This window comes from Sceloporus undulatus, chromosome 2, assembly GCF_019175285.1.
Source record: "Sceloporus undulatus isolate JIND9_A2432 ecotype Alabama chromosome 2, SceUnd_v1.1, whole genome shotgun sequence".
Lineage (NCBI taxonomy): Eukaryota > Metazoa > Chordata > Lepidosauria > Squamata > Phrynosomatidae > Sceloporus > Sceloporus undulatus.
In genome coordinates this window covers 1,230,645-1,244,514 of record NC_056523.1, presented here as the reverse complement: position 1 = coordinate 1,244,514, position 13,870 = coordinate 1,230,645, and the positions used below count along the sequence as shown (strand labels likewise).

General features: G+C 43.8%; 1 protein-coding gene across 1 annotated transcript; it reads left to right on the top strand.

Moving 5' to 3' along the window:
• Window positions 1-841: 841 nt before the first annotated feature.
• On the top strand, window positions 842-7,922 carry LOC121922995 (zinc finger protein 501-like). Its single transcript, XM_042453046.1, has 5 exons — window positions 842-861; window positions 3,230-3,339; window positions 4,854-4,980; window positions 5,159-5,293; window positions 6,546-7,922. The coding sequence occupies exons 2-5, from the start codon at window positions 3,265-3,267 to the stop codon at window positions 7,586-7,588; spliced, it is 1,380 nt and encodes a 459-aa protein (XP_042308980.1). The 5' UTR covers window positions 842-861; window positions 3,230-3,264; the 3' UTR covers window positions 7,589-7,922.
• Window positions 7,923-13,870: the final 5,948 nt, after the last annotated feature.

Genomic DNA, 13,870 nt, shown 5'->3' with positions numbered 1-13,870 from the left:
GGTGGTAATTTTTTAACATTGTGTACATATTTTAAAGCAAAACAGTACAATTTCTTAGAGAATCGTATATTTAAATATGAATTTAAATTCTGCAGTAAAGTTGCTTTAACAACAACTTACACTGCGATATGCTTTATTTATATAGCGCTGTAGATTTGCACAGCACTGTACATACAAACAATAAGATAGATAAGAGTAAACCTGCCCTTGGCGTACAATCTAAGATTTCTTAGGGAGTCGCATACTTAAAATGTGAATTTAAATTCTGAGGTGCAGCTGTTTTAATGGCAGCCTGCACTGCAATTTTTTAGAAAACCGTGTACTTAAATGTGATTTAAATTCTGAGGTAAATTTGTTTAACAGCAGCTTGCCTTGCCTTCACACTGGCAAGGCCCTCTCCCTTTCTGAGGAAATGTTTTGATACGACGGTCGCTCACCTCAATTGGTGTGCTTGGCAGAGTCCCCCCTTTTCAAACCCCTCCCCCCAAAAAACCCTATACTTTTAAGGAGAATTTTTAAAATGATGCCTGCCATATTGGCGCACTTGGCAAAGTCCCTTTGTACTACTGAAATGGTTTTTTTTAAATGGTGCGCGCTTCACTGGCGCACTTTTCACTTCTTATTTTGGGCCCATTTAATTTGAAACCCAGTTCAATTTCACGTTGCTCCCTCGGTACCAAGGGATGCCGTCCTCATTGGACTGGTAAACAGTGAGAATGCTCCTTCCGTACCGAGACCCGACATCACGGCTATCTCTATATAGCTGATTTGGGGGACGTAGTGCCCCCGCCATACTGAGGGAGGACATCACCATTCCAACATTACAAATTTATGAGGATATCCTCCCTCTCAGGCTGCATGGTACTATGTACAGATACCCTTGACAGTTTACCTTTTATTCCGTGACCAGGGACGGCTGAACATCACTTAATGCAGACTCTCAAGCCTGTCTTCTGGGTTGTCCCCCATAATCTCGAGAGCACAACCTGCACTCTTTGGCACGGATAATCCTTCACCATATGAATGGCCTCCATGATTCTACAATCACTCATCAATTGGTTTGCTCCCTCTATACCTAGAGGCAATACCATCGTACTCTCGGTACCAGCGTGACTGTGATGTTCTTTTCCCCTCCATGGGGCCTTTGGTACCATCGCCATCCTTCACAGGGAAAGGTTTTCCACTTCCCAGTACAAATGTCAGTTAAGGCACTTCTTGCCTTTTACCGTTGACCACTATATGGTGAGGAATACATGTCTGTTTTCCATGCTCATGCCCTTCCAAGGGGTTCTAGTTGATGCCACTCTCTCCCCTGGAGCAGGTGGCATACAACTGCTTCAATTTCTTTCAATTTTTGCTCTGGGCGGGAATGCCCTCTGGGGACATCCCCCATTTCGAGCCTCCGTTTAAAGTTCTGTCCACCTCTGTGGATTCTTTGAGAGATCAGGATATGCATACCTGTCCCATCTCTCCTGGCTGATTGATGCCATAACATCCTGTTTCTCTGGCCCAAGGCATCTATTGGGTGAGGTGGGAATATTTCTGGCCTCCATCCACATCACTTGACAAGGCTAACTAAGCAGTCTCCAAAATTCCTGGGGTTTCTCTCCTATAAGGAGACTCATGTGTTTCCCCCAATTGTTATGCCCTGTCACAGCATACTTCATGCTCCATTACACGTCCTGGACCTATATGGTAAGGGGTTTCGATCCACCATTATATGGTCTCCAAGCTCCTCTGTTCATATTGCTGTGTTACAGTACATTAATGCTACAGCTTCAGTTGTTCCTCTTAAGCATTAGGGGTGACATTAGGATGATTTCTGGCATATTGCCTAGTGTTTTATACACCTGGCTAGGAATTGGACTTGTGGCGCTTAAGGTCTATTCCAGCTCCGCTGTTCTGCAAAAATTTGTTCCCAGGGCCCATCCATGATGGATGTACACCGTGTCACTCCTGCCGCACTGTTTGCCTATCAGTTCTGGCTGTGTCTCAGATCTGCAGGCTTCATACTGATATCCTGAAATATTACGCTCAGATACAGTGCATCCCATGGGTCACAACAATTCGACTTTGCAGTCTTCTCATTTCTTTCTGCCTGAAATTTATTGTGACTGAATGAGGTAATATTCCTCCTCTCTGGTGTCTACCTCTCTTCCAGAAATTACTACTGGAGCTCCTCTCCATTTCGATGTCATTAGGCTCTCTCTCTATGGATGGACTTGCCAACCATCTTGTTGCTGACTACAGATTGTCCATTTCATACTCTGTTAAAGAGGACATTCAGCCCTAGACTACTTGGCATCCTAGGCTGTGTCTGTCAATGCCATAATCTCCAAACCATGGCTTCGAGGGGCTTTATCAGGTCACTGTCCTTTTTCCATTGAATGACGTGCTCAAATTTAAGGGCTTTGTAGGCCCCTCTTTCCTGGTTATCAATGTCCCGGCCTCTGCAGCGTCACATTGCTGTGATCCCTTTGCCCTTCATGCTGGATTCAATCCACTCTTTGGATTAGACAATGTCTGTATACCAGACCTTCTTGTTTGTTGTCTTCCCCTAACTGCTTACAGTAGTGAGCTTCCCTCTGTTCCACACCACCTACCTATTTGGTATTTTTGGCATAATCTCCATTGCCAACAAAACTGGGCTGTCTAGGTCAGGATTTTTCCCTGACCTTAGTTTACACCTGCCATTTATGATGGACCATCAAAGTTTACCTATAGTCTGTGCAACATATGGTTAGCTGGCAAGCCTGTTTTTCTGCCAATGGGCATGTTTCATCTGCATTGGTGACTGTTTCCACTACGTCTCAGTATTGGATTTTCTACATGACTCTGTAGAGTCATCATGTCAGCGGGACTGTTCGTCCCCATGTTTACCTGCCTTTTGGCTCGGTTTCCCGTTTGGTGATTCTATTTGGGGTCAATATGCCTTTCTAGTGTGGCATGGCACTCCCATCTCCACTGACCTAAGCTTGCTAGTCTAACCCATTTGTGTGATTTGCAGAGACCACGAAGAAGGAGGACAGGTTACTTACCTGTAACTGTATTTCTTTGAGTGGTCATCCGCGAATTCACATCAATCAGTTGCTGATTTCCATAACGTCAGTCTTTATATTATTCCAGAACAGCCTCAAATTCTGGCTGAAGGTAATGTGGAGGAAGATAGATTTTTCTCCAGGAGTAAAATGGAATGAAACACTTTCCCACTTTCTTTGTCTTTTCACAGGTGAGGTTGTGAAACTTGAAGTTGAAGACAGTCAAATGACGGTGGAGCTTCCTTCTCAGCTGCCTCCTCTTTGTGGTGGAATCGACACTTTGGATGTCAAGTCAGATCAGGTAAAAGGGCAGAACTGTCAGGGATGAAAGTCTGAAGTCCAACTACCAATCTGTTTGGTTCTGAGAGAATCTTTTGCTTTGATTCAGTCAAACTAACATAATTTCAGCACAGTGAAATGTAAGGTACTGCACTTTGGGTGAAAAGATGAAATGCATGGATATAGGATGAGGGACACCTGGCTTAAGGAGACTTATACGTGTGAAAGGGATCTCTGAGTTCTAGCAGACCACAAGTTGAACATGAGTCAACAGTGCGATGCGGCAGCTAGAAAAGCCAGTGCAATTTTAGTTTGAATCAATAGAATTACAGTGGTACCCCGGGATACGAAATACCCAGGTTACGAAATTTCCGGGATACGAAAAAATCCCATAGGAAATAATTGTTCCGGGTTACGAATGTTTTTTCGGGTTACGAAAAAAATTTTGGTGCTTTTTTCGGCTTTTTCGCACGAAATCGCGGCTTTTCCCCATTAGCGCCTATGGCATTTCGGCTTGCGAATGCTTTTCGGGTTACGAAAGCGGCGGCGGAACGAATTACTTTCGTAACCCGAGGCACCACTGTATTGTGTCTAGATCATGGGAAGTGCCACTCTATTCTGCTTTGGTCAGGCCCCATCTGGAATATTGTGTCCAGTTCTGGGCACCACAATTCAAAAAGGACATTGAGAAACTGGAGTGTGTCCAAAGGAGGGTGACTAAAATAGTGAAGGGTCTGGAAACCATGAAGCCCTATGAGGAACGACTTTGGGAGCTGGGTATGTTTAGCCTGGAGAAGCAATGGTTAAGATGTGATATGATAGCCCTGTTCAAGTATTTGAAGAGTTGTCACATTGAGGAGGGAGCAAGAATAGGACATGGAACAATGGATGCAAACTGCAGGAAAAGAGATTCCACCTCAACATTGGGAGGAATGTCCTGACAGTTAGGGCTGTTTGACCGTGGAACACACTCCCTCCATAGAAACATGTTCAATTCCCCTTAGGCAGGGGCTCTGGAACGGATCGCCTGCATAAAGGGCGGGCTGACTGTATATACATTTTCAAATTATTTCAGCCATCATAAATGGAAGGAGGTCTAATAAGCAAATACTTACCAGTGTTGTTTTTCTACCCATCTATGGCAACCAACATCAGAATCTAGCAACCTTGGCAGTTATCTGCTCTTTTAGATTGAGAGAAGATATTCTACAGAGAATTTATCTCATCTACCCACAATTATAAGTGAGGCTCTGGTGATTTTATAAAAGGTGCAGTAAAGTAGGATATGACAAACTGACTCTAACTAAACCACAAAGGCAAATCCGTTTCAAGTGTGGGATCCTTTTGTATCTGCATCCAATACAGCAGATGCAGCAAATCCTTTAATAAAAAAATTAATGTTAAATGCATTATTAAGGAAGCTTTGGAGTCTTCAGGAGAACTTCTTTAGTCATCATATATAAAGTATGGTCCATTGCTGTCTCTTTGGATTGTTTCATGTACACTGAGCAAAAGCTGTCCTTTATCTTCTTTCAGAGTCCGGAGACTGTGGATAAGGAGCCTCTGATGGCAGCAGAGGAGGCGTGGGCTTTGCTGGATCCAAAAGAGAAGGCTCTGCCCAAAGACGTCATGGAGAGGAGCGATGGGACTTGGGCCTCTGCGGGTAAGAGTACCTTTCCTCTTGGCTGAGAGGTCTTGCCTGCCTCGTCCTTCAAGTGACCTTCCTGAGGTCCAGCAGGGAGAGGGGAAAACCACAGGCAGTTTTTGAATCCCTGATGTTTTGTTAAAATCTGAAGTACTGCAAATGAATTCTCTCTTTTCTCTCTCTAACGTTGAAAAAGGGACTCCAGAGACTGGTTCTGACCTGGTCTCCTGTGTGGAGGAAGAGGAAGGCCACTTTGCAAAGATCTTGGAGGAAGGAGAGGAGGAAAAGGAAGATCAGTTAGCCAAGAGCTCTGAGGAAGAGAAATCAAAAGGTACAGTACATTGGTCTCTCTTTCCGTTCAGATGTGATGAAGGTATAGAAGGGACTGGCGTTGGAATCTCACAACCCCACTAGACTTCCTTGAGCCAGTTACACTCTCTGGGCCCCAGAGTAAGGGAATGGCAAACCTCCTCTGAAGACATCTGGCCAAGACAAGCTTGTGCTAAGGCTCACCATAACACAGATGTGACAAAAACATACTAGGCGATGCATAGAGTTGCCAGATTGAAAACCCAAGAGGGCTTCTTTCCATTTAATGGTTGTCTAGAACAGAGAATTGCAGCAAGTGTTGCTTGCAGATAACAAGCAAGACCTGCTGAAATGCCCTTTTCTACACAACCATGAAAAGGACAGGAGCCCTCCAGTTTTCACTGCAGCAATCCCAAGGTATGCGCTACCTCAGGAGAAATTTATTTTGTGAAACTGTTACCCATTTGACAGATCTGTCAGAGAAAGAACTAAGAAAAACACAGTCTGTCCTCCACATTTGCAGCTTTTGACTCTTGTGGGTTTGATTATTTGCAGATTTGATTAATATGTTTTCTCTAGGAAATGTCCAGAGAAATTCTCTGGGAGATTGAGCATAGAGTTGCGCCAGAGGACCTAGAGGTTCCTAGAGAAACATTGTTCCAGGCATTTCTAGGTCCCCTAGCAGGGGTCTGTGGTCAAATTATAGCAGATATTGACCATAGGGTTCTGCTGGAGGGCCTAGAAATGCCTAGAGAGGTGTTTTCTCAGGTGAAAAAAGTAGCCTTTTTTATTATTTGCAGTTTCCCTACTATCATGGGGGTCCTAACCCCAGCAAATGTCGGCTATAAGTTGACCTCATGTATAAGTCGAGGACAGGTTTGGGGGCCATAATTAAGGATTTTGCCATGCCCCATGGATAAGTCGTGGATAAAGTGTGTGTATGTGTGCATGTGGCAAAAGGGACTCTAATTGAGGCTTTTTGCTTCATCGCTTCAGCTTTCATTCCATCCTTCACTCCTCAGACAGCGGTTGGGAGAGGGACTCTGTTGGTTGGTTTAAAAGCAGTTAATCACTCAGGACTCTTTCCGCTTGGCTCAAGAGAAAAAGAGCTGCTCTCACATTACCATACTGACCCATAAATAAGTCAAACTGGGATATTGGGGTCAATTTGGGGGCATACATATTTAGACTTCTAGATGAGTATATATGGTAGTTTGTTTCACAATTTAAGACTCTGTTCCTTCCTGATAAAGCCTCTTTTTTGATTCATTCAGTTGATGGAAATCAGAACGCTGAAATGAATGAAAAGCAGATGAAGAAAACTGAGACAAAACCAGGACAGAGAAGCAAATCCGTTGGTACTGAAACAGCTGTCTTCTATGAAATTTCATTACTCGGAGAAAGTCATAAAAAGATGATTCTCGATAAAAAGAAGCAGTCCTCTGAGCAAGGAAATAGCTTTGCTCAGCAACTCTACCTTACCGAACATGGATGGATCCAAACAAGAAAGAAAACGCACCAGTGCTCAGTGTGTGGAAGAAGTTTCATGAAGAGCTCAAGTCTCACATTACACCAAAGAATTCACACTGGGAAGAAAGCATATCAGTGCTCAGAATGTGGGAAAATCTTCACTCAGAGCATGAGCCTTAAGGTGCACCAAAGAACTCACACAGGAGAGAGGCCCTTTGAATGCTCAGAATGTGGAAAGGCCTTCGCTCATCTTGTGAACCTTAAAGTACACCTAAGAATCCACACAGGAGAGAAACCCTTTGAATGCTCAGACTGTGGAAAGGCCTTCAGTCAGAGCATGAGCCTTAAAACACACCGAAGAGTCCACACAGGGGAGAAACCCTTTGAATGCCCAGTATGTGGAAGGACCTTCGCTCATCGTATAAACCTTAAAGTACACCTAAGAACCCACACGGGAGAGAAACCATTTGCATGCTCAGTATGTGGAAAGGCCTTCACTCAAAGCATGAGTCTTAAAACACACCTAAGAATCCACACGGGGGAGAAACCCTTTGAATGCTCAGAATGTGGAAAGGCCTTTGCTCATAAAACAAATGTTAAAGTACATCAAAGAACACACACAGGGCAGAAGCTCTTTGAAAGCTCAGAAAGTGGAAAGACCTTTGCTCGGAGGCTGAACGTTAAAAGACGCCAAAGACGTCACATGCTGAAGGAAACCTATGAGTGTCCAGATTGTGGGGAAAATTTCACCCAAAGCATGACTCTGAAGCTGCATCAACGGATTCACATGGGAGCAGGTCACACTTCAGACCTGGAGCTGTATCAAGGAGTTTTGGAGGAGCCATAGAAATACCCGGAAGAATACAAAATGAATGTTGCTGATAGTCTAACATTACACATAAAAGACTGTACGTATTCTTTAATTCTTTTTAAAATCACTTTTCCACTTTATTGATGTTTTACATAGTGGAATTTTATAAGTTGAGATGTCAATGAATTAAATAAATATATTTGAATAATTTGTTTTTAAACTGTGTTGTATTAGTTTTATCTTTGCATTACCCCTTCCTTCTGTTAGGTAAATAAGTATTTTTAAATTGTGCCCTTTTGGCAGGGCAGTCTTCTTTTTTATTCTGTAAAAGGCCATGTACACCGATGGCACTCTATAAATAAATCAATAAATAAAGGAAAAGTAGTAGTTGTTATTGTTGTGATTACAATGGGCCCTCCACGTTTGCTGGACTTAGGGGCGCAAGACCCCTGTGGAAGAGGAAGCTCGGCAAATAAAAAAAACCCCACAGGTTTTTGTGGGTTTTTGGGCTCTGTGGCCATGTTCTAGCAGAGTTTCTTTCTGACGTTTTGCCAGCATCTGTGGCTGGTATCTTCAGAGAATGTTTGCCTGGAAAGGACTTGGCTATATATATTGTGTGACCTGGAAAGCCAAGGACCAGAGAGACTCTCTCACAACTGCAGGAGTTTACCGCATACCATGCAGCTGCGGACAGGTCTCCATAGGGACCACCAAACGCAGTGTGCAAACAAGAATCAAGGAACACGAGAGACACTACAGACTGGGCCAGCCAGAAAAATCAGCAGTAGCAGAACATGCCACAAACCATCCTGGGCATAAAATACTGTTTGAAAACACTGAAATCCTGAACCATGCCAACCATGTCAGGATGCACAGGGAAGCCATTGAAATCCACAAACACCTGGACAATTTCAGCAGGAAAGAGGAAACCCTTAAAGTGAACAAGGTTTGGCTACCAGTCCTGAAAGAGAGCAAGATAAGGACAAATGCAAATGAGAAATCTCTCAGGGTCAGGGGTATCCCAGCAGACCATGAGCACCAATCAAGCAGACATTAGTCCTCTTGTGCAGACCCTCACCCCCTGAGGACTGCCATTAGCAACCAACATACACATGGAAATCACTCCTGCCTTTCCAGGTCACACATTATATATACCCAAGACCTTTCCAGGCAGACATTCTCTGAAGATGCCAGCCGCAGATGCTGGTGAAACGTCAGGAAGAAACTCTGCTAGAACATGGCACAGAGCCCGAAAACCCCACAAAAAACTATGGATGCCGGCCATGAAAGCCTTCGACTTTACAAAAAAAACCACCACCATTGTAATACCTGGGAAAAATGCTTCTCTAGGCATTTGTAGGTCCTCCAGTGCAAGTCTGCCAGAAGGTGACCATAGAAATGTGTTGGAAGATCAATAAATGCCTAGAGAAGTGATCTGTCTATGAATCTCTAGGTCCTCCAACAGAACTCTGTGGTCAACCTCTGCCAGAAGTTGACCATAGAAATGCAATGGAGGACCTACAAATGCCTAGAAAAGTGTTCTCTTTAGAAATCTCTTGGTCCTCTGAAGTGATTTCTGCATACGTTGCCCACAGAGTTGAGCTGGAGGACCTAGAGATTCCTAGAGCGGACATATTAATCAAATCCGTGAATAATCATATCTGGAAAAGTCAAAGCTGCAAATGTGGAGGACTGACTAGTAGTAGTAGCAGTGATATTAGCAGCAGTATTCATAACTCCTGGAAAAGATACTGAAGAGCAAAGGCATACAACTGAGGAGCACAGTCAGAATTGTCCAGGCCATTGTACGTATTCCCCATCATCCCCAGGTACGGATATGAGAGCCAGACAGTGAACAAAGCAGACAGACAGAAAGAAAGCCAATGCCTTTGAAATGTGGGGCTGGAGAAGAGTCCTCAGGATGATCTCATGGACAGCCAAAAAGACAAACAAATGGGTACTTGAGCAGATCAGACTAGGGCGGGGTACAGACCGCCGCTTTGCGGCGGTCTGCCGCCGCCGCCAGTAGGTTCACGGGGGAGCCGGAGCCTTCACACGGCCCAACTCCCGCGCGGACCGAAAAAGAAGCTCCAAAATGGAGCTTCTTTTTCCGTCGCGTTTGCGACGTAGCGAGGCGCCAGGGGCGCGCTCACTACGTCACAAGCGGCGCGACGCGTACGGACGATCAGCGTCCGATACGCAAAGATGGCGCCGGCCATGTAGAAGGGCCGGCGCCATCTTGTACGGACAGAGTCCGTACTAGGCCCAGGGGCGTCGATAAGAGACGCCCCTTTTTAAAATGGGACGTCCGGAGGACGTCCCAAATGGCGGTGCAGAAAGCACCTAGGGCTCTCTTTGGAAGCAAAGATGATCAAGTTAAGGCCATCGTACTTTGGCCACATCATGAGAAGACAGACATCTCTGGAAAAAACAGAAATGCTAGAAAAAGTAGAAGGTAGAAGAAAGAGAGGAAGACCACAAGGGCTTGCAGGATCTGGGCAAGACTGCAGTGGAAGAGAGGGGTTCTTGGAGATGTCACATCCAGAGTCACCAAGAGTTGGAAAGATAGCGAGATTTTACCTCTTTACCCAAACCATCACCAGTTAGGACAAGATTTAGTTATGTATTTATTTATTAAAGTCATTATTATTTATTTTTAAACTACAAACTGCATGTTTGTTGTTTTTTGAGTAAGTATTCTTTAGGAAGGTGGATTTAGAATGAATAGTCTGACCCACACTTTTGGTGCTCTGCTGATGAAAGCTGAACTCTTAACAAGTTTAATTTTCATTCTTGCATATTTTGGTTTCCTTTTAAAAGGATTAACATCCTGGGAAACTCAACTTTCACCCACACAAGGCTGCATGTGAAAGGGATCTGGGATTCCTAGTGCAGCATGAGCCCACAGTGTGATGTGGCACTAAAACAAACCAATGCTATCCTAGGCGTCATCAATAGAAGCATAGTGTCTGGACCAAGGGAAGTAATAGTGCCAGTGTACTCTGCTTTGGTCAGGCCTCACCTGGAATATTGTGTCCAGTTCTGGGCACCACAATTCAAAAAGGATTTTGAGAAGCTGGAGCATGTCCAAAGGAGGACAATTAAAATGGTGATGCGTCTGGAAACCATGAAGCTCTATGAGGAAAGGCTTAGGGAGCTGGGGATGTTTAGCCTGGAGAAGAGAAGGTTAAGAGGTGATATGATAGCCCTGTTTAAATACTTGAAGGGATATCATATTGAGGAGGGAGCAAGCTTGTTTTCTGCTGCTCCAGAGAACAGGACACAATGGAGCAATGGATGCAAGCTCCAGGAAAAGAAATTCCAGCTCAACATTAGGAGGAACCTCCTGACAGTGTTCGACAGTGGACAACAGTCCATCAATGGAGGATGGTGGAGTCTCCCTCCCTGGGGTTTCTTACACAGACTGGATGGCCATCTGTCTCAGGGGTATGTATAACCTTGATAGGTTCTATAAGGATATTTGTATATCATAGTCTGCTGAGTGTTGTCTTTTTATATTTGTTTTCAGCCCCTGAAGAAGGCCTGGTGTAGCCAAAATGCGTTTAAAAAGCCCAACTGAATAACAGTCTCTTCTGTTTGCTGCTTGGCTGCATGCATTCAGTTCCTACTTTATAGTGGGGTCAGCATAACCAAGTAGCCAATCTAGGATTCCAGTGAGTGCCTATAAAACTATAAATCCCACTGTAGAATAACTGGAGAGTGCTGGGCTATTTCCCCCATTGCTTCTCTGGGTTCCCAACAGCTGACTTTTACAAATGCCTGGTTTGCTCTCTGAGGTTGGCTTTTAAGTATTGACTTCAGATTGAGGGCTTGGGAATGTCCCAGATTGTATGGATGCCTCCTCTCACCAACCCAGAATCATAGAATCGTAGAGTTGGAAGAGACCCCAAGGGCCATCCAGTCCAACCCCATTTTGCCATGCAGGAACTCTCAGTCAAAGCATCCCCATTGACAAATGGCCATCCAGCCTCTGTTTAAAGACCTCTAAGGAAGGAGACTCCACCGCTCTCCATTGAGGGAGTGTGTCCCACTGTCAGATGGCATCTCTCCTCTCAGTAAGTGCTTTGAAGCAGTAATGGACTAGATGAGGAAAAACAGACTGAAACTGAATCCAGACAAGAAGGAGGTACTTGTTGTGGGGGGACCCCCAACTAAGATAAGTCAACCAGTCTTGGGTGGGGTCACACTCCCCTTAAAGGACTGTGTTCGCAGCTTGGGAGTGCTCCTAGATTTGTCGCTCATGATGGCAAACCAGGTAAATGCAACGGCCAGGAGTGCTTGCTATCAGCTTCGGCTGATACGTCAGTGGCGCCCTTTTCTGGAAGCAGGAGACCTGGAAACTATGGTACATGCGCTGGTAACCTCACGACTCAGCTTCTGCAATGCGCTGTACATGGGTCTACCCTTGTGCTTAGTCCAGAAACGTCAATGAGTTCAGAATATGGCATCCAGGTCGGTCAGCAGGACTGCTAGAGGTGACCTATCTTAAAATCTCTTCACTGGCAGCCTATTAGTTTCCGGCCGCAGTACAAGATGTTGGACATTGAGAGAAATAGATTTGAATCAAACACATAAGAGTTAATAAAAGAGTTAAAAACACAAATAGAATAGAAATCATGTAAGACTGTATAATCATATTCTATAATTAGATTATAGAGAGAGATAGTAAGGAACCACTTATATTCATATATACTATTATAATCAAAATATATAACAGAAGGTTAAACCTTGTGTAACCTTAAAGGTTTTTACCTTTAACTTTAAAATTACTTAAATAGTTTTAAGGTCAAAGGCTGAGGCCCTTTAACTGAAAGGGCATTTTATAAACATATGTAAGTTAAGAGAAGAAATAGTTTTTAGATAAGCTTTTTATACCATGCTCACTTTATAAAAGTATATTGGACTTTAAGTTACTAAATATATGGAACGCTTGAACACTGTTATCTATTAAATACATTGTTTTGTAAGAATAAAGGAGGGGTTATATCTTTGATAATGAATTGCACCTGGAATTCAAGGACAACTTTGCAAAGAGGAGGCAAACCAGTCTGGAGCCAACTGATAAGAGAGTGCCATCCTCACTATTTGCCAAGGACACCATTGGTTTATGAAGCAAGTGTGGAAAATGCGCCTCTAATGGCAGTTTCTAGAATCATAAAGTTAGAAGAGACTGCAAGGGCCATCCAGTCCAACCCCTGCCATGCAGGAACTCCCAATCAAAGCATCCCCCACGATGGCCGTCCAGACATTACATTGAGGGAGCTTGTTCCACTGTCGAACAGTCCTTATTGTCACGAAGTTCCTCCTAATGTTGTTGTGGAATCTCTTTTCCTGGAGCTTGCACCCATTGCTCCTGGTCTTGTTCTCTGGAGCAGCAGAAAACAAGCTTGCTCCCTCCTCAGTGTGGATCCCTTCAAACAGACAGTGGGCCTCCTTGCCTGAGACACCCCTCCTTACAAGATTGTAATTAATAAATTGGAAATTGCTGCTTCGCTTGTTTTGTCCTGATTAATTTGATTTGGTATTTTGGTACATAGAAGTATCTATACCTCACAGACATGACCTATAAAGACCTTGATGCCTTGGGTCCAACCTACTTGTTGGATCGCCTCCTTCTGTACAATCCACTCGCACACTTAGGGCTTCTGGGAAAACCTTTTGCAACCAATAAAGACCAGGCTGGCCGTGGCTACCCAGAGGGCCTTTCCATCTGCCGCTATCAAATTATGGAAGGAGGAGATCTGTCATAAGAACACCAATCTGGAGAGCTTCAAAAGGGCTGCCCAGAGAGATCTCTTTGACCGGCCTTCCCTGAGTAACTCACCTGGCCCCCATTAATATGGACCCCATAGAGAATACCCCCGGCTTCCCATCACCCCTCTGTCGTTTTTTTATCATTAGATATCATTTTATCATTGTATTGTTTATTGGGAATTGTAAGTTATTGTGTCGGAGGGAGGGATAATTGATTGTATTCTGTATTTTTTCTTATTCTTTACTATGTATTTATTCATATCATAAGCTGCCTCCATCCGGAGAGGCTGGATATAAATAAATATATTGTTATTATTATTGATATTAATCTCTTTTCCTGGAGCTTGCATCCATTGCTCTGGATCCTATTCCCTGGAACAGCAGAAAAGAAGCTTGCTCCCTCCTCAATAGGACCTCCCTTCAGATAGAGAATAGACCCAAGAGAGAGGGATAAAGTTTTAAAATTGGATACAAGGACCTATAAATGAATGACAATAATAATAATAATAATAATAATAATAATAATAATAATAATAATAATAA